The sequence below is a fragment of the Aphelocoma coerulescens genome, chromosome 1 (genome assembly GCF_041296385.1).
Source record: "Aphelocoma coerulescens isolate FSJ_1873_10779 chromosome 1, UR_Acoe_1.0, whole genome shotgun sequence".
NCBI classification, from domain to species: domain Eukaryota; kingdom Metazoa; phylum Chordata; class Aves; order Passeriformes; family Corvidae; genus Aphelocoma; species Aphelocoma coerulescens.
The window spans coordinates 35,534,344-35,557,785 of record NC_091013.1 but is presented as its reverse complement, the minus strand read 5'-3'; the positions used below and the strand labels follow the sequence as shown (position 1 = coordinate 35,557,785).

Below are 23,442 nucleotides of genomic sequence, written 5' to 3'. Positions count from 1 at the left end.
TCTGAATCAGACTATCAGCAAGCTAGTAAAAATTTTTCTCTCTGTCTTCATAGGACCAAGCATTTTATTATCAGAACTGTACTCTTCTATTACATTTAGTGTAAAAGTGCAAGAACTGTTACACTGAAATTTTTGCACTACATGTTAGTATTATTTAATTGCTTTAAATTTAAATCTTTTCATTTGATTGATATAGTCATGGTACATGTTAGTGAACTTTCCACATATTATCTCCATGTCTACATATCCTGTATGTATATGAAGGTGTATGATATTTGTTGAGGGCTTGTGCAAACCTGTAAAAAAGCCAAACATTTGAAGATTAATTGATGAAAGTTCCACCATTTTACAATAATGCAATCTATGAAATTAACATTGAAATGTTATTAAAAATGGGATTTCATGTGAATTACTGTACTAAATAAATAATCAATACTACATGTCTGATCTAAGATTGCTATGAAATTCAGCAGTTTTTCAGGTAACTGGTGATTTTTTTTTTAATTGTCTCTCCATCACTTGCTCTCTGTCCCTTCCCTAACTCAAGGATTTAGTTGGAAATTAAATTAATACTAAAATCCTGAGTTTCAAAGTATTCTCCTAGGGCTAAACATCCAGATCCCACAATAATCTAGCGAAGGTTTATGTATCCAACTAAATGGAGATTAGTGCACTAGTCACCTCCTCTTTTTGTTATAGCTTATTTTAGCATGTATATTTCACTTTCTAATTTCTAATTTAAAAGGAAAAATTTGGTTGAATGCACGCATTATTTCAGCTGACAAATAAGGGCCTGTTTTTCCATTACTATGCTTTCTGCATCAGTAATGTGCAAGCTCAGCTCTTGGTTTTTAAAATAAACAAAACATATTAAAAATGCAAATAGAGTATTATATAAACTTTTTTAAAATATAATGTGCTAGTGCTAAAAAGAGAAAAATGCTATGACATAGAAAACAAAGTAATTTTCTGTAGAAAACAAGAAGTAAGCTAAATGGTTGAACTGTGTGCCACAGAAAGAGGGATGCAGCACAAGCAGTGCAGAAAGCTTAATCTGACAGAAGGTCAGGAGAATGTGTCTTCTAGTCTGCTAATTAGCGATTGGGTGCTAATTTTTAGTTTTGTTTTGGAAAGAACTGTGTCTTTGTACAGCTGAAAAGCATTTAGCAAATTACAGCATGTACACTAGTGTTAATTATTTAATACTTTCCTAAAAATGGTATTGCTGTTAAAACACATTAGAGTCTGCTGTCTTCTTGTGGCTAAAAAAGGGACAGATACAAAAACACTTTGTAAAGTTCCATGACCAGTAGTCACTGTTTCATGCCAGAGATGTTTTTTCTAACCTTGAAGGCAGTCATTTTCTCTGTGTGCTAGAACTGTTGCTCAGCACCTTGTAGTTAATGTTCTTGCTTGTATGTTGTTTACAGTACTCAATGATCTCAAAACCAAGAGACCCAACACCAAAATCACAAGATATTTAGTGATAGCAGAATACATCTGGAAGGCAAACATGCAGTGTCTAACTCATTAACAATGAAATACCAACTTAGAGATTTCAGGCTATTATTAGCCTGTTGCAGACAGATTACAGTTAATATATTTCAGGTTGAAGCCTATCTAAGCCAATTTAAAATCAGTATTTCTAAACTGCTAGCTAATTCAGATGATCATATTTTGTACTTTGTGGATTATCTGAGAAATTATCAGTCTCTTGATAGAATTAATAAGTCTGTATGATCTTACCTCTTCAGTTCCTAGAGCACATTAAAAGCTGTATCAGTAGCTGAGTGTGTGAAATATATATATTTCCTTGTGTTACCTACACACAACCCAGCCACGTGCAGGTCAGCCATAATCCTTTGCCAGGAATCCCTTGAAGAGTCCCATGGATGCTGTCATAGTTGATCATATATTAAATTACTCTTGTGTTTGAGTACTTGCAGGATCAGATCTTCAGAAGAAGTGTGAAATTTGGGGGCTGGGAACAAGGGCATGTATCAAATGCAAACAATTTTATAGATGCTTACTTACTCACAGGTCATATTTATAAGTTGAAGTTACTAATAGTTAAATTGTTTGAAATTATCAGAGTTGGATCTATGAAAAGATCCTGTCCCACTGGGTGAGGTAAGAGCCAGCTCCCTTGTCTGTAGCAGCTGCAGGCTACACTGGCTGTTCTGATGAAAGGGAAAGAAACCTCAGAGGTGTGGAAATTCACTGGAGAAGGCCTTGAGGGAAAGTTAGTGAGGAGAACTGCTGTTGACTCCAGTGAAACTTGGGTTTCATCGACATTGCAGCTGCACAGGAAAGCTGTGGTGAACCCAGGATATGATATCTCATTAAAGTTCTTCCAGTGTCTTGCTTACAACATCACGTTTCATCTTTATCCTTCTTTGAAGACAAATTAGAGCAATACCCAAGCAAATCTGTGATGGAAAAGGTATAGAGGGATAGGGACAAAGAGAGAAGAGGATGAGCAGAAGAGCAAATAGCCTTTACCTATGTATGTAATGGATGATAAGTACCAGATATGATGGAGGAGCTGGGCCTTTGAGGCATGGTTTGAGCTGGAAAAGGTAGTTTGAGGTGGTGGTGAGATTGGCTTACAATGGATCTTCCATGTGTGATGGGAAAAACTAGAAGGCTCATAAAGACTCTAATATGCAGTATTAACATGAGAAGAAATTCTCAGAGCCATATTCTTTTATCAAGTTCAGTGCATGACAGGTGCCTTCTTCCCAGATTTTTCAGAAGAGTTCATGTTTTAAGAGAGCTGACTGTGGGGAGGCTGGCTGATCACACACTGCTCTTCACAGGTATTAGGTGCCTTGGGTATTGCAAGTAACTTGTCTGGGCACATGTGTCAGAGCACCATGACACTGCTGACAGTATCCAGCCTGGCTCCTTCAGAGCAACTGAGGGTTGTGCAATGCCAGCATTTATCTGAGGTACAGATTTTAGCAGCAGTTGTCAGCTAGAGATTTTGTTATACTTGGATAGCACTGTTGTCTGCCCAAATTATAGGATCTTATGTGAAGATGCCAGATTGTCTATAAAAGGTTTATTTTTTATTGGAAGAACTAGTAAGTTAGAGGGATAACCTTAGACTACTTCTGGCTTTCAAAGAGTAAGGATTTCATTCATGAAAATCCTGATTTTTGTTTGATGTTATCTTTGTCTTTCTGATTATTTCCAAAGCTTTTTCTCTGTCTGTGACATCAAACAGTTTGTGAAAGGGGAAATATCTCAGGCTCCACATGCTGCAGCTTCTTGACCCATTTGCTTTTATGTCTTGAATGTGGACATTTTATCAGAGGAAGACAGTTAAAAATTCAGCTATTTGATGGATTGGGAAACCCAACCGGTTCTACTTAAGTATGTGGAACATTTGCCATTGGCTTTTCTGAAAGGCAGGAGTGAACCATGTCTTATTTTTACTTAATCCTTTCATAGCTTTTAGGTAAAAATATTTTTTATACAAATTGCAAACCGAAATATTTTATTTCTAAGAGAACATCCTATTGAATTAGAGTGCTGTGACTGACTTTCCTATTTTCTGATTGTGAGTGGGATAACTCACCATTGTGCCAACTCAAATAACCAAACAGTTACTGAGTATATTTTTAGGAAACAAAGGGGGCTTTTGAACCAGATCTAATTAGGAATGCTCTCATTTATTTTAGTGTAAAATCAAAACCTTGGTTGTGGAATGTATTTACTTTGTTTAAGTGACACATTTTCCAAGGAACTGGCTTGTGCTGCGTTCACGTGTAGCAGCATGACATTGATTCAGAAAGTGACTCTGTTCTTAAGGAGGTATTACAGCTGGTTCAGTTATGTTCTGAACCTACCAAGATTTGGTTGTTGTTCTCATAGTCCTTGAATGTGGATTGTTTGCATTTTTTCCTTTTCTTTTTTTAACCTATTGAGAAACTAAGAACTTGCCTTTGCTGGAAAGACACATTGCTTTATCTTCTTTGGCACAGCTAATACAGCACACTTCTCCCTTGTGAACAGTATCGGTGGGTCTGGGAGCAGTAGCAGTAGACATTACTCAGTTTTCAGTTCCTTACTACTTAGCCAAACTTCTAGTGTTTGGGCTAAGAGTTTCCATGCCAAGTATTTGCCTTGGGCTAACATTTTTAAAATATTTTGTAATGTCAGATAAAAGAGTTTATCTGTTTCCAGCAACAATTAGACTAACATCTTAGGAGTTTTTTTAATGTCAAAAATGATGGCAAGGTTTTTCCTAAGGGCTGTGGTGTTATCACACAGTTTGGAATTGAATGCAGACAAGATGTTGCATTTGTGTCAGCAGCGGCTGCACCTTTTGCCACATACGGAATATTCCCATGATGGGTCAAGTCAGAAGCCTGCTAAGCATTGCACTTTGTAAGCCATCCTTCATGTGTTCCTCACTGGAGGTTTTGCCTATACCAAGCATGTCCCAGGTCGAGCCTGAGCAGGTCTTTCTGCCGGAATCACAACCCTGAGTCGTGGTGAGAGCTGCTGCGTGCAGGCGAATGCACCAGCGCTGGCGCTGGGCTCCAGCATCCCATCAGCTCTTCCTGGCTGCCTCTGAGCTTGGTGGAGATGGGTCTCACTTCAGGCTCTTCCAGTCTCTCCACTGTCCAGACTGGTGGCCTCAGTCTTCCATGGTCTCTGTGACAAGTTTCTGTCCCATGAAAAATGGACTGTGAAGAGTTGATGGGCGGGAGGAACAGGACAGTTAGTTGGGAACCATCAGGATGACAGACACTTTGATGGCAAAACATTTGAATTTGCTGATTAAAAGACTTTTATAAAGAATGAAACTGTGAATGTGGCGTATATTCTTGTTAAATATCAGAAAATTAATAAAAGAGCAAGTACTGGGGTAGAGCTGGGGTGGGTAGTGAGGACAAAGAGAGTCATTAGGTATGTCTGAACTGTAGGAGGTGTCTCAGTCAGAGGCTGGAAAGGCTGAGACACCATATGATTCACAAGATTCGAGTCCTTAACCTTGAGGACTGGAGTCTCTGTTGGGCACTACCTGGCTGAATCTTTTCCTGCAGTGAGGGCATTCTTGATTGATCCCTTACTTGCAAGTTTACTGATGTTTAACCAAGATGAGAGTTATCCCTCCTGGTGGAGAAGGGATTGGAACCTCCCTTCTGCTTGATCTCCCACTTCTATGTAACTTTGTACAAAAAAACTTGTAACTTAGTCACAGCTGGTTGATACTGAAGGGGGATGGAGAAGCTGGTAGGAGCCTCAGAGCCACAGATCATGGCTCCAGCAGGAAACCAGTTTCAGCAGCAAGGGGAGGGTGAGCCAGGTGTGTGACAGGCTCATGCCTGCAGGGTGCAGAGTGATGTGGGATTGAGACACAAAGGAGCTGCAATGGCTGGGTAAGAAAATTAGGGAGAAGGAACTTACCATTTGCAGGGAAGCAGAGAGGCAGATGAAACAGATATGTGTGTCTGGGGCTGAACTTCTCCCCTCCTTCCTGAACACATGCAGTTCCTTGATAAGATCAGCATGGGATCACTGGATTGTGGAGGTAAGGGAGGAGGGGAGGCTGGGAAGCAGAACATTGTTGTTGGTTCATCACGGCCCTGCATTTTGCCCAGCACAGGGAGTTGGGGAAGCTGTCACGAAAGGTAATCAGAAAAGGCCATGGGTAGTGCAGAGCATCTTGGGAGAAGGGAGCAGGAGGTGAGAGCTCATGGGAACTTGTTCAGTGCTGGAGCAGAGGCTCAGGCAGACTCCTGTGGAGAAGTTGTCCTGGGATGAGGCAGGAGAGACCTAATCCAGCACAACCCCAGGCTGAGTCCCTACCCTTTATCAAACCTGTTTTCATGGTGGGCAGTACCTTCCAGGGAAGGTCCATGCGCAGGACATTCTTCCAGCACTAATGCCAGACAGACTAACAGGTGTCTTTGCATCTCCCCAAGGGTCAAATGTATTGGTGTGGTGTCTGTGTGTCATCCAAGTGTCATTGTTATGGGGTAAAGGTTCTTGCTTTGCTTCATTTTCCTCCCATTTGGCTTTGGAAAATGGCATATACACATATAAAGAGCTCCAAAAGACATTAGGAAATGCAAGAGTCTAAGCACCCTCTGGGAAGGGGAGTAAGCATTGGGAAGCTGTACTGAGTTCCATCTGTGTTTTTGTGTTTTTCTTCTAAAATGCTGGGTTTTTACCTTTTCGGTTTTCATACACTGTTAATCCGGTTTCTGTGTGTGGTCCTGTCAAGACTCAGAACACTTTCCTGGGATACCAATAGGCATGTGGCATACTTGTATCACTGGACTCTGGGTTAGGGATCTGGCTTAGCAAGCAGCTATGTCACAGCTTTTACAGCAGTGCTGTAAATTCACTGCTCTGCATCCCAGACAAGAAAAATAAGAACCAGTACCTGTAAGAAGTAGTCATGTGGGCACAGTTGTGCCTCCACTAAGCACTTCTGGGGGCAATTCTTCCAATAAGGCATTGCATGTTCTCGTTGCTCACTGGCCAGGAGAGACCTGCAGGGCAGGGGTATTCTGGGATTGCACAGCCCAATTGAACAACGTGGAACAGGCAATCTGGTACAGGCAGCCTAGCCAGGGGAAGCTGCTGTAGGGTTCTTCTGTTCAGGAGAGAAGTGGGCCATGCTATTTTACGTGTAGATACACCCAGAGATGTTTTGTTGCATGTGTGCGCAGGAGAGAGCGGTTTTGACATTCCGTGAGGTGGGGTGGGTTGCCTCGTGTGGCTGCACTCATGGGATGGGAAATGCTTCTAAGGGCAGCAGCTAGGACACTGCAAAGCCTCTATGGAGGAAGGGCTTTGTGCTTTTACTGGAAGTAACTATCTCTTAATTTTTCCCCTTGGGAACATTTTTTGGTACAGTATGTATCTCTTCCTTGTAAATAGCAAGAACTGGGTGAATGTGATCATAAAGGTTCACCTCCTGCTGTGAAGGTGTTATGTGTAAGTGTTTGGAGCTGACCTATTGCGTTATCTGCCCAGCCTTTGGCTGTCTGGGGATAAAAGAACTTGTGTGAGGGGGATCTGCCTCCAAACCCTCTTCTGTGAGCCTGGCTGGGAAGGCAGACATTTTGTGCTGCATGAGAAAAAGAGATTTTAAACCTTTCTTTTGCAGTGAGTTTGAGAGGACTGACTTTAAAAACCTCCAAGTAGTTCATTGTAAATAAATCCAGATGAGTGAAATACTTGTATTTTTATAGCTCTTAAAACACATTTTATAATGGAGATGAAGGATGTCTTTGCAGTGGGAGGTATGGGAGTTAGAGCAATATTTATCATCATCTGCAGTATGAGCAGGCATAGTGCAAATTCTCCTGTATGATTGAATAAAAATGTGGTGTGTCTGGCCTTTTTATTTAGTATTTACAACTATCATAAAAATTTTTGTTATGCTACATGCAGTATCAGATCCATTTTGTTTAAATTACATAAGATAGGTTGATGGATCAGAAACCAAGATTTTCATTAGAAGATTTTACAGAAAATCATCATAAATTCCTGCTTACAAAGACAGCTCCCTTGAACTGATTCATTCTTTGAGTGAGAAATACGATTATTGCCTAGTCATAGAATTAAAAAAGGATATAAATTTTGTTATTCATTAAAGCTGATTAAAATGTGTATGATTTGAACATATTACAATAAATGCAGAACTGCAGCACATTGGAATATATCACTATAAGACCAGTTGTTCAGCATAGTTTTGCAGCAAAATGTTTTTCTTATTCTAATTTATTTCTATCTCTGCAAAATCACACATTCTTTTTTTTTTATTCAGTTTTTTGTGCCCGCACTCTCAGTCTTTTGCCAGAATATTTCAGCAACAGCTAATCAATTACAAAGTAAAAGCTCATGTTCAGTTTACTTATTAATTCATTTTCTAATGCCATGATGTTATCACTGATATTTTAAAACTGGATCTTCTGGAGACAATCCAACTAAATCACAGGGAAAAACATATCAGAAAATTATATCAGAACTGAGGTGTTTGGCATTAACGTTTTGTGTGCTGCCACTTCAAATTTCCATACACTCTGAAAAAATTATAAGGCTGGCTACTGATAATTAAAATCAGAAAGATACCGAGCTGTTTGGATTCCATACCAGAAGAACAAGCAGAAACATTCTTAGTTTACAATGAAGAGATAAGGCGTTTGTTAATGTTTCGGATAGTATTGGACTAATTAAAAAATTAAAAATAGAACCAGCTTTCATTTTTGAGTTAACATTTGGGGCCCTTAAGTAAAGCTGATGATGTTTCTGGACAAGAGAAAATCAATAGCATGCCAGTTTTAATATCTACTGAATGTTAGGTAGTTAATAATTTAAAAAAGAGAGCTTGCTGCTACACTTACAAGGTTTTCTCTTTTGTTGAGGAAGCAGACAGGTTCAGTTGCCTGTTGGGTAGTCCTTTTTATGCTCACTTTCAGTGAATTAAAATGGCTTTTCCTCAAATGAGAGAAACTGCCCTCAGACTACAGGGCAAGATTTTTGATATAAACTACCTGAAAGATTAGAGCCTTTAAAAAAAAAGAATAACGTCTTTTAAAGGTGTTTTGGCTTAGCATTATTTGAGGAGGTTTTGAAGACAAAAAGGGAATTGTAGTAGCATCAGATGCAAGCAGAAGTGATTGTGCCTGCTCAAGGACTTGATCAGAATTTCTACTCGGGGAATACTCCTGAAGAATGAGCAAATTAATTTTGGGGAGTGTGTATCTTTACAGTTGTTCATTGCATAAATGAAAATTTTTTCTGTCTCCTGTTTTTTGCTTCCAGGATGTGCAGCACAGATGGTGGAGACTAATTGGGGTGGAGGGCAAAGCCTCTATGTGTTCTTGAAATCCTGTGTCTCTCTAGAGGTCGAGGGTGAAGTTGCTGTGGCACAGGCGTCCTCGAGGCTAATGTGAGCGATGGCAGCCTCTCTGTGTTTGCCTGATGGTCATGATACAAAGCTGAACAGCTGTAGCAGCTGTCTAACATACTTCTCTCAGGACAAATTCCTCCATCCCTCCACTTGACTCAACCAACAGAAGTCTGTCTGTGCATGGAGGAGTCCTGTAGTGAGCCCTGCAGCAGCCCCAGCAGATGCAGAAGCAGCATTCGGGGTGCACATCAGCCTTGCTGTGCCGGGGCTTTTTTATATTGGATGCCTTTCCTGGGCTTGTATTTTACCAGTGTTGCTGGTAATAGAACTCTGGCAAACTGCTTCCTTTCGCCTTTTCCGAGTGTCAGAGCTTTGGAGGGCAGGATGACCTCAGAGATACGCAAATAATTTTCTTGTAGCCCTGGCGCTCAGAGATGCAGCAATGTTTCCATCTGCCCCCCTACAGCTCGTTCTGAGTTCTGTCTGTGCTAAAACTTGCACTGTAGCAGGCTGAGACTTGGTCTAGGAGCTTGGGGTTTGTTGCCATTCCCATCCTTTCCTTCTTCCCAGAAAACAAGAAAAACTCACAGCTGGGCTTGTCTCACATTTGCATCTGTCCATAACCTTCACGCCAGTTCTCAGTCCCAGCCTGTGTTTCAGATTATACACAGTTTACAACAGTAAATGACGTAGGGAGATGCTAATCAGAGCTTTTGTGAAGCCTCATCATGTAATTTGTGTTGTGTTTCTTTCACTGTACCCCCAGGCAGCATAGCTCATGTTCAGTCTTAAGTTCTCCATTTGCAGGTAGGCTGTGGTATACCCAAACCTTTTGTTTTCTCTGTGGTCTTCTTGAGCTTCTTCCCCTCCCACTGCTTCTCCAGTTGCTCCATTAAGCAGTAGGAAGCCACAGGTGAATCACTATGGGTGTTTGCCATGCTAAAAAAGATCCCAAAAATATCTCTCCTTCAGCCCAAGCTGCAACAAAGCAGCAGTGTCAGGTGGCAGGAACACCCAAAGCAGTGGTGTAGATGCATATCATGTACAATTTAAAATGGTCATTTAATGTGCCATGATCAGGTCAGGCTGACATCAGGAAATGGGATGTTAAAGGCTTTTTAGTGGGCACGTGAAGTAGCATGAGGATTAAGCTGACACTTTCTCATGTCTTGTGTTCAGAGGTGGCCCTTCTGCTGTATCATATTCATGAGTTTGAGAGAGAAGCATCCTGTAACAGGATTCTCCATGAGTTATATCCATCTACATTTAAATGACAAAGGTCATGTCCACTTGTACAGTAGTTAAACTTTAATAAAATAAGAATAATTTATAGCATTCAAGTCTATGCTATAACTGAGCAGTGTAACTAAACCTCACACAGCCTCAATACATGATATAATTTATGCATGAGCTCAGAATTCTCTGCAAGATGCTGAAATCAACATTGCATATTTGGGATGTGGATACTTATTTTAGACACTGAGTTTGAAAATTGTGGTTTGTAGAAATTTATGCAAAAATATTGCCAAAATAAGCATTGAAAACCTAATTTCAATATGCAGCTGCTTGTAAGCATGGTAATTAAGATATATTGGGTAAATTCACTACATCTTTTCTCACCCACACCAGTGAGACAGAAGTTGCAGATTTCTGATGTAGACTCACCAGAGCTTTAAACTCCAGCCAGGACTCAGGGGAAAGCTGTCTGGGAGAGCAGGTCTGCTGCTTAGCCTGGTCTTGTCTCCACTGCTCCGAGTTTTGATGGAGGGAATGTTATTGGGATCGCCCAGCTCCCACCTCTTGAAAACACTTTTCACAAATGAACTCATTTACCCTCACAGTCCTGCAGGGAGGAGGGAGAGAGTCAATCAGCATCTTATCTGGATAAAGAAACCAGAGTGGGGGTTTAGACATTTTTCCTGCCAGGAATAAATCAGTGTTGACTTGACATGCCATCACCAGTCACTCATTGCTCTAAATGCTGTGTTTACCCTCTGCAGCAGGAGATCCGAGCCCCTTCTAGCTTGCTGCTCCTCTGAAATAAATCAACAGGTTTTACCTCTACTTTTTCCTCCAGCTGGGGTGATGCTGGTCCCTGAAAGGAAGACGGAGGATGGGTTTGAGGAGCACTTCGGCTTGAACTACTTGGGACACTTCCTGTTGACTAACCTCCTCTTGGATACGCTGAAGCAATCAGGAACGCACAGTCACAATGCTAGGATCATCACTGTCTCATCAGCCACCCATTATGTAGGCAAATTGCACCTAAACGACTTACAAAGCAGGTACCGATCCCTTTTTGGTATTCACTGATCTGTAGTAATGGTGTGCAGATTAAGCGACAAGATAATTTTTACTGACTACTGAATGAGGTGGGGTTTTGTCGCCTTTTTTAAATTAAGTTTTTTCTTTCTTCTTTTTTTTTTTTTTTTTTTTTTTTTTTTTTTTTTTTTTTTTTTTTTACAATTTATAGTGCTTCTCAAGCACTTGCTTAATACATTCCAGATTTGATCAAAGCTTGCAGCCTTGAGTCAAAGATACAAATAATTTATAAACTTCTGAACGGTGTCTTTTAGTCTGGGCTTTGAAAACCTCACTTTGCTTTCTGACGCCTATACTGCGGTGATGGTTGTGGTGCATGCGGCGCCTGGGCTCGCCACTGCCTAATCAGGGAGACTCTCCATAACTGGGATGTTTTGAAATGGTTTGGGTGGATGCTAATAGACATCGCCCCCGGAGGATGCGTGCACAGCGGCCGCGCTGCCGCCCTCGGATGAGCTCAGACAGACGCCCGTGGCTGCTCGCTGCCCGCCGAGCGCGGGGCTGCTGACGGGCTCGGGGGCCCGCTCGCCCTTCCTGCCCAGCTGCCTCACAGCTGCTGTGCCGGCCCTGCGCCGCCTGCTGCTCCTTCCTGCCCGCCGCCTCTGCCCGCCGGCCGCAGCTCCAGCGCGCTGTCCTCTGCTCCCTCTGCCCCTGGCCTCCGCCTTGTTCTGCTCCGCTCCTGACATCCCAGTCTCCTCCCGTGGCCTCCCTCTCAGCCCTGCTCCGGCTTCCCCCACCCATCCCCCGGCCCCAGGCTGTGTCATCCTGCCTGTCCCCGTCCTACCCCTACGGTCCTTGCCCTCTCACGCATCAGCCTGGCGATTCACTGCCAACTCTAGACCGCGGCTCATGTCTGTGTCACCCTCTGTGCTTCCCCAAGGGCTTATTGAGATCCAGGTTGTGGCCACGCTGGGTTTTTAATCCAGTGAGATGGACTAAAATGCATGGATGACATGTGTCCTCCTGCTTTCATTTAGCAAAACTGTGGATGAATGTCTGTGGGATATTTCTGACAAGGAAGACATCAAATGGTGCGGTAAATGTCTCTGGTATCGTACAGGAGCTGTGTAGAGTGGTTTAGTTAGCGGAGGAATGGGCAGGATAACTGAAATAAATTTCCCCACGCAGTCATGCGTGGCAATTACGTGCTTACTAACAGGCTCAAACAGAGCCTGCCTTCTCCGGGGCTCCAGAGAGCTTCTGCCTGCCTGCATGGAGCCAGTCTGAGTTCTGTGTCATTTGCATGAAACTGTCTCCATCCTTTGACAGGGACTTCAGCAGGTGATCAGAGGTACCTGGCCCAAGGTTTCATTTCTGAACAAAGACAAATTAGAGGGCTGGGCTGTTTCCACTGCAGACATTTTACATATGAATGCTGCATTAGGCATGTCAAGCTTCTGATTACATATTATGGCATCAGTTTTATTACAAGCCATTGTTTAAACCTCTGCAGGGTAGTCACAATTTAATCTCTTGCTTGTAAAACAACCACAGGAAATTACCCTTACTCTTCACTTGATGTATGTATTCATTGTTTCTGATGGGCATGTGCTGTATGGCACCGTGCAAGGGGGCTAAGGGGATTAGTATTTCTTTGGGCTAAAGTGTGAAATGCAAAATTAGATGTGACTGTTCTGTGTCTCTAGATAACAGTAGTTTCCTTGATTATAGCAAAGCCTTGTACTGTGCCTCTTTAATTTAGGATCATCCCTATCTTTGATTCATTGTTATTAACTCATATTTTAAAGGAACTGGAAATGTTTCAGTTAGGAAAGTTATGGTTGAGCAAGAACATGACTAGTCTGACATAAAAAATAATAATATACAGGTGAGATTTACCTGCAGCTTTTGTGTCCTTTGCATTTCAACATTATTGATGTAAGAAGGGCCATAAAGGATGACAGACTCTGACTGATTTTGCCTGCTCATTCCCACACAGATGCTCTGAATCACTATGGGGCAGCAGTGGTGCCTGCACATAGGCACAAGGGTGAAACCCAGAGTGGGCTAAATGTGGGTAAATTCAGGTCCAAACCTTTTATTGGTTCAGGTGTAAAAAGATGCTCCTGGGTATTTTTTTTTTTTTTTAGTCTAATTGCCAATAAGCCCCTGCTCAGGCAAATAGTTTGACATCACCATAGATAGTGCTGCAAAAACGAGTGAGATCACTTGTGTGAGTGTGTCCCTACAGCATGAGCAGGGGTTTAGGAGGAGGACTGTTGGGGGATATCATACCCAGGCACTGCCTGCTCCACGGGGCCCTGGAGATGCCTTGTGATTCAGAGCAACATTCAAGAGCTTTAATGGATGTGGTAAAGACACCCATGGCAAACAGTTTCCCAGTGAAGCCTTGTCTCATTTTTGCTGCTTGTGTGAATGGGAAATCATTCTAAAAATTTTCTACTCCTTTTTTTTCTTTATTTTGAGTTGCACCAGTTGGCCATAATTCATTTTATGACTTATGTATGTTCCCAGATTGGCTGGTAGTCCTAACCTTGCAGGAAAGCAGCAAAACCATCTGGAGTCATTACTGGAGAAAGGGGGGCTGTACTCTGTGCTGGGAAAATTACCGCTGGCAGCAGGCTAAATTGTTTACCATACTCTTGTCCCATTATTCTTAGATGTTAGTTGGGCTAGTGTCCTGACTGAAGGTGAGTGACAGTACTGGAGCAGGGATTCATCCATCAAGCATGGCAGAGAAGGAAAGGCAGAATACTTGTCTTAACTTAAAGGAGACAGTACACTGAGGTTCAGTTCTCTGTTTTACCACAGACTTTTCTGTGGATTCCTTCTCCCACTCAGGAGACTCAGGGTTGATAGTCACATTTATGGCCATTTCTCCTCATTGTTTGTACTTGCTGCAGAGAGATCTGATCTGAAACCAGACATCATCCATATCAGTGACCACAGGGCAACAGCATAACAAATAATTGTTGGAAGGCTTGTCCTGTGAACAGTGTTAAAGGAAGCTTGTGTTACTGTGCTCCATGTTTCCTCTTTGGTTTGTTTCCTGCCATCTTACCAACCTGATGTATCCCACATTGCTCTGGTTAGCTCTTTTCAGTGGGGTGGTTAATTTAATTTGTCTTTTTGCATTTTACATCATTCTCCTTCCTTTGTTGTCTCTTTCTTCACACTTGCCTGCTTCTTCATCTGTGTCTTTGGAGCTTCTTTATTTGAATTGCCTTTTCCCTCCCTATCTCTTTTTTTTTTTTTTTTTTTTCTTTTTTTTTAGGGGGGATGTCTTGTTTCTACCCACCAGTTTATTTCGTCCTCTCCATTTATCTCCCTCTTATCTTCTCCCCCTAGCCCCGCTCCTATTTGTTCCCTATGAATGCCATTTCTCCCGCTTCCTGCTTGTCCTCTTCACACACACACCAGTGGAAGAGACAAGGCATGAGTACATCAAGGCAGGATGGAGCTTGTTCCAAACTGGCAGGGCACAGCTTGTTTCGTGTGTGTTATTGTAAATGCAAACGCACTCGCACAAGAGCACTGACTGTTCTCCCAGTTCTTTTGCTGAAGGATATATATGAAGAACATCAAACGCCTCTGTGGTCTTTTAGATCCAGACCATTTTCAGCAGCAATCACATGAGTCGACAAGGGGATCCCTAAGGCAAATCATTCTCCTTCATCCCTACTTTGAATACAACTGTTTTCATGGAGGTAAAAGTTTAACAGAAACACAATCTGTATTCAAGCATTTCCACAGTGGTGACTTCAGCAATTGCATGCAGAGGGTGGTACACTGTGTGGTCCAGCAGCACAGCTAGCATAGGCTTCTTTCCTCTCTTGCCTGCCTTATCTAAAATGAGAGGAGAAAAAACATGGTCGTGAAAGAATATGGCTGTCTGGCTTCAGCAAAAGCTTGAAGAATAAGGTACCATCCACTTGGGTTGGGTTGAGATAGGCTTGAGCAGTGCACTGGAGTTCATGATGCTCTTTCAAGGCTGAGGTGAAGGATACTCCCTTGAGTGCTCTACCTACCAAATAAGAAGGTATTTTTAGGAAAATAAAGAAAAAAAGACTGTATTCTCTTTCCCAGGCTGTGGATCACACTTGAATATGCTCCTTTCCCAGGGGTTAGCATCTTTGTGTGTTCTGTCTAGTTTTTTCTCCATGACTAACTATTCCTTTCATCATCCTCTCTTCTTTGCATACCAAATGGGCCCTGTAATGCTGTGAATCACAGATCTATGAACTCCCCAGCCACAGTAACACATCTCCTTTTCTGGTTCACATCTCTTGTATATTCAAGAACAGTTAGTCACACTTTTCTGCTCTCTTTCCTCTGCTCTCCAACTGCAGAAGGAGCTGATTTTTTTTTTTAAACTCTCAAAGCTGAATATATTATATATAATTTCTGTATTTTTTCCCTGTAGCCCTAGTTCATGAATCATGTCAGAGACAATAGAAGTTAAATGAAAAGAATTGCAAAATTCCCAGCTGCCACATGTGTGTCCTAGCTGGTATAAAATAGGATAAACAGCTCTGCCCACAACCCAGGAAGATTCTGGAGAGACCAGGCAGCTCCAGTTAATCTCCTCTCTTAGGCAGTTCATAAGGAACTGTAACAGGAAGTGTTATGTACTGATGGGAAAACATGTCAAGCAGAGTAGCTGGAGATCTCCTGTTCTTGGAAGAGGGGTGTTCATCTTCTCTTCTTCCATGTGTTTGTTGGTTAAAAAAGGTTAAGTTTGGGCAGAAAGTTGAGGATTTTCTTCCATCAGCATTACTGAAATTTTGGAAAATATTTTCCATGAACAGCAACTAAAAGTTAAGGTGTTGAATTTCTTTTGGAAAATATTTATCCGTTTTTGAAACCAAAACATTTTATTTCAGCATTCTAAAAAAATACTTTTAATTTATTTGTAATTATCCCTATGAGTACACTGGCATACAGATTTTGAAGTATGACAATAAAACTGAAACTCCCAACCTTTAATTTCTAAACCATCCTTTTGAAGTATCTCCATCAGTTTCAAATTACTTTTTTTTTTTCCTTTTTTTTTTTAAGCTGGACATTTGTGTAAAACAGATTTTTTTTTTTTACTAAGAATGGTTTGATGAGTCAACAATTTTTTCAAGGAAAGGCTTCTATTTTTTAAATACCCAGTTACCTCCTTCAGTTTTCGTGATTGATCTGTGACTTAAAGTTTCTTAATTCTTTCTGACTGGAAGAACTGGAAGTATAACATCTTAAATTCAAGCAAAAACAAACATGAAACTGATGTAGTACTGTAGTAGTATAGCACTGTTGGGTTTTTTCCTAATTTTTATATAATAAAGGAAAATTTGTAAAAGGAAGTTGAAGAGATTTTCATTATTACCCCTTTTTTGTAAATCCATTTTAGTCAGTACAGAAGTCTTTCATAATAACATATAAAGAGCTGTGTCACTGGACTGTTGTTTTATAAAACTGTGAAAAATACAGAAATTATAATCATAAAAGATTTTTCTAGATCATTAGATAGATACATATCATCACAGGTTTTTTAACTCATGGAATACATGGTTTTGTTCAAGTTCTGTTTTTTAAGCAGCTTCTCCACGATGACTTTTATTGCCTATTCTGGTTGTATTTGCAAGATAAATCATGTTGCCTTGACAGGACCAAATGTCAACTGCAGCCCAGTGCTATGTTCATTTAGACATGTCCTTCCTGCAGCGGGTTATCAAGTTTTCCTGTCTATAGTCAGATGATAAGTATTCAAATGCTTACTGCACACACATAAGGATGTTTCAGTCCTTCTTTGCCAAACACTTTCTGTATAAATGCAAAAGGATTTGCTGCTTTGCAAAATGATCCCTTGTGTTTGCAGCAATTAGCATTAATTGCAAAAATTGACTCACTGGCCTGGAAAATGAGTGTACTGGGGAAGGCACAGATCTCAAATTCTATAAGTTAATTTAAAAAAATAAATGGGCTACTGTATCAGCAGACCAATTCATCAATTCAAAAGACAGAGATCTAGCTCAAATGCATCAGGTGTTTTATCCATTTTTATCCATTCCTGAAACCAGTAACAAAGAAATATTTAAGTCAGGATGCCAACTTCAGGAAGCTTTCATTTTACATTTATTGATGTATTATTGTTCTGTCTAATAAAAATCCTTTTAGGGTTGATCGATTTCTGGAGAACAATAAGAGTGTAACACTGATACCACAAAGGTAACATCAGACATACATGTATTTGGGGCAATTAAATGTAGCTACTTTGTTGTCAAAATGTTAAATTCCTTTTTATCTAAAAGAATTAATGGTCTTGACAAAGGATTATTAATAATGGTTATTGGTTTAATAGGACATGGTGTTTCTGAGCTAGTTCAAAATTGCAGCATGCTGGGAAGTATGTGAGATATAGATGTTCCTGCTGCCCATCCTCTCCCTGCACCATGGGTTGGGTGGGGGAAGCCAGCTCTGCGTGGCATTCAGGGCAATGGGTCTCACAGATGTGCTGTTTTCCAAAGAGGCAAGATGGTTCTATGGTAATTTGAAAGTTAATGTATTGCATTCATGTGATAGAGAGGGCAAAAGGGACTCAGAGACCTGGGAGCTGAGAGAGCTTATTGCCCTTGAGAGGGGAAGGTTAGTTTAACATCTTTCTGTCAGCAAAAAGACTCATTAAGGCTGAACGAACCTTAAAAGCTTTGGAGTTCAGGTCCTGGGTGATTATTCAAATGTTTTAAGCATTTCTCTCAATTGCCTTAACTACCACCATCCTCCCAGTATCTTGTCAGTGGAGCTGTCCTTTGGGCTGCCTTGCATAGCTGGGGAAGGCTGGTGCTCATGCCTGTAAATCCCTGGAATAATGTGTTAAGAAAAATGGTCAAAATTAGCAGCTCACCTTCCAGAAACCCCTCCAGGTTCAGCCCTGCTGTAGCTGCTGGTTCTTCATAGCCATATATCCTGTGTCTTGCTACATGCATTAAGGATTATGAGGTATTGTTAACTCTTAACCTTTTCTCTATTCCTCATCCTAAACCTCTTTGCTCAGAGAACTTCATCTGTTCAAAAGCAGACCAAGCAGTTGAAACTTACACCTGTGAAGAAAAATTGGTCTTTTGTTAAATCGAGTTCTTAATAAAAAATGTGTTGTGAGAACTATGCTTTATGAGTAAAATTAATCTCTGTAAACATAACATATTTTAGCCCCCAGGAGTTTTAATACTGCCAGAATGTCTGATATAGTTGTAGCTTTGTTGCTCCATTTCTTCTGTTCTCTTTATATGTTGGGTGCTGTGGTAGCTCAGCCTTTCTTGCTGTGGGAGGTGGAGAGGGCTGTACACAGCAAAATCTCAGCTTCCTAAGAGGGACAGAGAAGAGTGTGAGGAGCACTGTGATTCACAGTAGCTTTAGGAGAAGCTCAAGAGCTTTAACAGTGATGTTAAAGGAGTGGTGGGCATGTTCAGTATCTGAATTGCCACAGAAAATCAATCAGTCAATCTGTCAAAGCAACAGTTTCTTTACATGCTTTTTTCAGTGAGGGCTGGGGCACGGCAGCCCTGTGACTGTGTGGCTTTTTCAGGGTTTGGACATGAAACTTCTTGTCATTTCCTGGAAAGCCAAACCTGCCAGATTTCACCAGGTTCTAACGTGTTGCATGGAAGAGGTCTTAAGCATTCTGGTCCCAGGCCATGCCATGCCCCTTCTTGTGAAATGCTTAGTTTTCCATTACAGATCTCTGTTTACAGTGTTCCAGGGTGACACAGTGTTGGGAAATTTGTAAAGTGAAACACAAAGCTCAGCTCTAAGGCCAAATGGTACAGAAAGCGATTGCTGATGCTGTCCTTTATGGTGCTTAGAAATAACCACTTTGCAATGCTGGCTGTGGACTGCTTTGTATGTTACTCCTTTCTTGTAGGTTTTCTTGTTTTGCTGAAGTTGGCTTGTTTATGTTCCTCAGGTAAGATCATCCCTCTTCACAGGCCCCTTTCATGTTTAAATCTTATTTAAATCCCACCTGATTTCTGACCGTGGATGAGTGATGCTGTTGAAGTGCAACCTAACAAGAACAAAAGCCTTTCATGCTGTGTCTGTACTGTGAGTCATTTCATGGTTGCAGAAAACTTCCACATTTTGACTCTTCTGGTACCTGTTGGCATTTCAGCTGTATTTCTTCTTTAACCTAGGAAGGTCTTCCAACTGAGGAGAAGGCTTCTTGTGATGACTTAACAAATAGATGTCTTTCTTTATGAGTTAGTACCTTGTCTTAACTTGCGTACTGGGAGTTAGTCACTTTTATCACACAGATTGAAGCTGTGATGTTTGTATTCTCACTACATAAGAAAACTTCTAAAAAGAAGAAGTTGTTAAATTGTTTCAACAAGCAGAAACTGATTTTCAAAAGTATGTTGTGCCAGACTTGCTAATCTTTGTTATTTCTGTAAACAAAGATTGATAGCATAGCATTTTCTGCACAGTACTTACAGATATCTCAAAGGAAAAAGGATTTTGCAGGCACATTTCCTCCGGTAAGACAGACCAGTCCTTCAGTGCGGTGAATATTTGCTCTTGCAGGACACATTCATCAACTCCTTAAAACCAAGGCAGTGCAGTGGGTTGAGCCCATCACAAACCTTAAATTATCTTTGCATATACACCAACATAGTCTACTGTAAATCTGCCAACCACATTTGGTGCGCTGTGCTGGATTTGAAATGGCAGCACTTTATTATACATGTTCAGACCCTACAGTTCCTTTTGAGTCCCAGAATGAAAAGCTCAGAGTTTGCAGATAATCTGAAAAAGTCTACACCAGTTTCAAGATGCTTTTTAAGAAGATTTTGGATTATTCAAGTTATCGCTGGGCCTTTTGTGGTCTTATGTGCATTCTGGTGGAAGCAAAGAAACCATAAAGTCCCCATTACTTCCTTCAACTTAAAAGCTCTATTGCAGGAGAGGTAAGAAGCTTTCCACAAGTGGTTGGAGAGTACCTCTCCCCATTTACAATCCTATACATAATCTTACCACGTGACAATCTTCAATAACCTGAGATCCAGATTACCCAAGAGATCATATGAAAAGATACATGCCCATGTTGTTTCCCCATCCCTCAAAAGGGTCACGAGGACACAGAATGCAGGTCCTGAAGCCGTGATCTTTTTGTTGCATAAAGCAATGCAAACTCTTGCTTCCTTTTATATATTTACTCATTGATTTGTTTAATGGAAATTTTTAACTGAATGAAGAGATACTATTATGTTCAAATACCACTTCAGCTATTAGCAAGTACTTAACACTGTATCAAATGTCCTGACTGTAGAAAAGTGGCAATTTATATAATTCTAAATAAAGAGATATATTTCCTGGGAGAATAGAATTACAGTAATTACAGCTTGAACTTGACACTGATATTTAAAATAATCCAAAACATTTGAAATTAACACCAACTGTACACAAACAGAAAAATTTTGCTTCTTTAAAGGTACTGATTCTGGTGAGACTTTGAGAAGACCAGCCTTTGAGTCCATGTTATATGCATTTGAGAATTGTGCTGAGCACACAGCAACTGAGCTGCACACAGCAACTCTCCACAGAGCGAATAGCTCTTGGCATCTCACCTCCTGCCATTAGGAGTAGGGCTCAGCCAAATGAAAAATGATGCTCTGATTCCATCTGGATGACAGTAACACCCAGGATGACAAGCCCTCGCTTATTTTGCCTTTTATAAATGATTTTAAAATAAAGACGTTCTAGGTTTCTGTAGCAGGGGGTGTCCCGGGAGCAGGAGAATCCAGCCAGAGTCACGACACGAACACCGATCTGATTTGAGCATCATGCTCCAGTTTTATTGTTCGGTTACCCCAAGATATAATTTTTCCAAAGTTCACATCCCTTTCCCATGAGAAAGCCTCTAAGCAGCAGGGGAGCTGACCAGTGTATACCTTTTCCCAAGGCTGTTCAAGGCTGCTGGCTAGCAGGTGCCTTGCAAGCCTATCTTCAGCCTGAGGCCCCATCAGGGGTACTTCTGCAACAGCCCTGGGATGCCCAAGCTCTCCTAGTGTATCCTGTATTCCACAAGGAATCCCTCTACAGGTTTCTTTACTAAATGTAGTCTTCAGGGGACAGTAAGTTAATTTTTGTTCCCTCTGCATTTCCTAAAGGCTATAACAAGGGGCTGGTCACTGAATGTTACCCATTTACACAGTGAAGTGGTGGAAGGTGGGAAGCATGGCTTTAAAAAAGAAAGAGAAACCAAAACACCACCCAGCTTCCAGCTTGTGGCTCCTACTGCACTGTGGGTTAAGCACAAGGCAGGAGCCACTGATTTGCAGAGATACCAGTTATTGAGACCATTACCAACATTTTACCTGTTAAAGAGAAAGCGTTTCCCAGCTCCGGGCTTCTACTCTTATACTCTAATTTTAAGAAGAAAAATGTTATTTTACTACAGTTGAAAGATGCTGGAGGAAGCCTGTATTTGTCCAGAGCTGTGTGTGAGCAACGTGGAACTGAGGAGCTCGCTGCAGGAAGAGGAATGAAAGGCGAGATGGGTTGCTCTGAAAGTGCCACTGGCCTATGACTGCTTAAGTAACCCCCATGACACAAATCAGGACATGAAGGATTTGCTTTTTAGCTTGTGTAGAACCACTAATTTAATGTATTGGTCTGGCAGCCTTCCTTTCAAACAAGTTCATCACAGGGTTATGAGGGCTCTTCGGGAGTCCCTAGTGCTGCATTCCTTATTCACATAAGGTTTATGCTACAGCCACCTTAACTGTTGTATGTATATAGTCACAATTTATTTTTTTAAGGTTACACATCACATATATGAAAGAAATATACATGAAGAAGTACATGAGCTCCCAAAATGTCCAGTCATGTTGGTGAGATGAATGACTGCGCAATAGCCTATAGTAGTATGTGGTAACAAAACAGCTGCTGGACAAAACATAACTGCTACAACATCTGAATAAGTAGATAAGTTATTACCTTAGATTTGAGCTTTGTTTTGCTAATGTATAAGCTTCTTTCTTTCAGCTGGTAAAATACTGGTTGTCAGTGGTAATATTCTCATTTCTCCAGCTTGGTCTTTTCTCCATATCTATATTTCTGTTTGGGTTTTTTTTTGGTGGTTTTTGTTTGTTTGTTTGTTTGTGTTTCTTTACTGAAGGAAAATCACAATTAATGAGATGAATAGAAACACAAAAACACAAAAAATGTGTTCACAGGATAAATATGTGTAGTATTGTCAGCAAGCCTGCTTTAATCTAATAAACAATATTTAGCACTCAAGGTTTACCATAAGAGAAGAGAAAGAAACTGCTTATGATAACCAGTAAAGACATGTTTATTTTCCAATATATTTCTCTAGCTGCTTCAAAATAAGCTGCAAAATCTATCAAAACTTGAAAAATCTTTGCTGCATTCCCTGAAGAAAGAAAATTTAAGACTGTGAAAGCTTCATGAGTGTTTAATAATAGACTTTTATAGTCTTGACTAAGCAATGGTGATGATGTATTGCAAGATTAATACATAAATCATTAGGAAGCTTTAGTCATTTTAATACAGAAAGCCTATGTTTTGCTTAATTCCCTGATTCATCCTAAGGCATATATTGAAATTTTGTGTGGCCTTTCATTAAAAACCCCAGCATGTCAGCCACATTTTGCATCACTCGTCTTTTAATGGAGCACATAGCAGCTGGCTTTTCTGTAGTTTGATCTCGGTTAATTTGCCCTCCAGGCAAATTAACACACTGGAAACTGGGGAGCACAGTGATGGGTGAAAGGAGGATGACGTGCAAGACAATTGTGAAAGAAGTCCACATCAGGAAAGCTTCAGTGCTAGCACTAGCCGGGTTAAATTGATTTGTGTGCCAGTCAGGATAGTCCCAGGTCCTCTGAGCCTTTTGCTGAAGCAAGATGTGGTGGGGGAGAGGGTGCTGTCAGTCAGTCAGTCCCTAATGTCTGTTACAGGTGTGCACATGCGAAAGGAGCCCTTGAACAGAGTGAAGAAGCTGAGAGCAACAAGAGAGCCCCATGCACAGGAGGGGTGAAGGAAGTGGTCTGTGCTGAGCAGCAATTTTGTTTCCCCTGTTACTCAGTGGGCACCCTGACCTCACTTAATGCTCTTTACTAAACATGGGATCGCTGGGCATAAGTGGGAGACCACTGCAGAAAACAGACCACCTAAATCCAACCTGAGAAGAAACAAGAGGAAGACTGATTGCCAAGGGATGTGCTGAACATCGATCCAGCTTTCAAACTGGGATAGCAGCTGAGTTCATACTT

General features: G+C 41.1%; 1 protein-coding gene across 3 annotated transcripts in view; it reads left to right on the top strand.

The window, feature by feature from the left end:
• Window positions 1-23,442, top strand: part of DHRSX (dehydrogenase/reductase X-linked) — a 164,045-nt gene that overhangs the window by 106,373 nt on the left and 34,230 nt on the right. For all 3 annotated transcript variants that reach the window (XM_069007171.1, XM_069007188.1, XM_069007179.1), the window contains one exon: window positions 10,959-11,166. In XM_069007171.1, coding sequence (XP_068863272.1) covers window positions 10,959-11,166 — 208 coding nt within the window. The remainder of the gene's footprint in view (window positions 1-10,958; window positions 11,167-23,442) is intronic.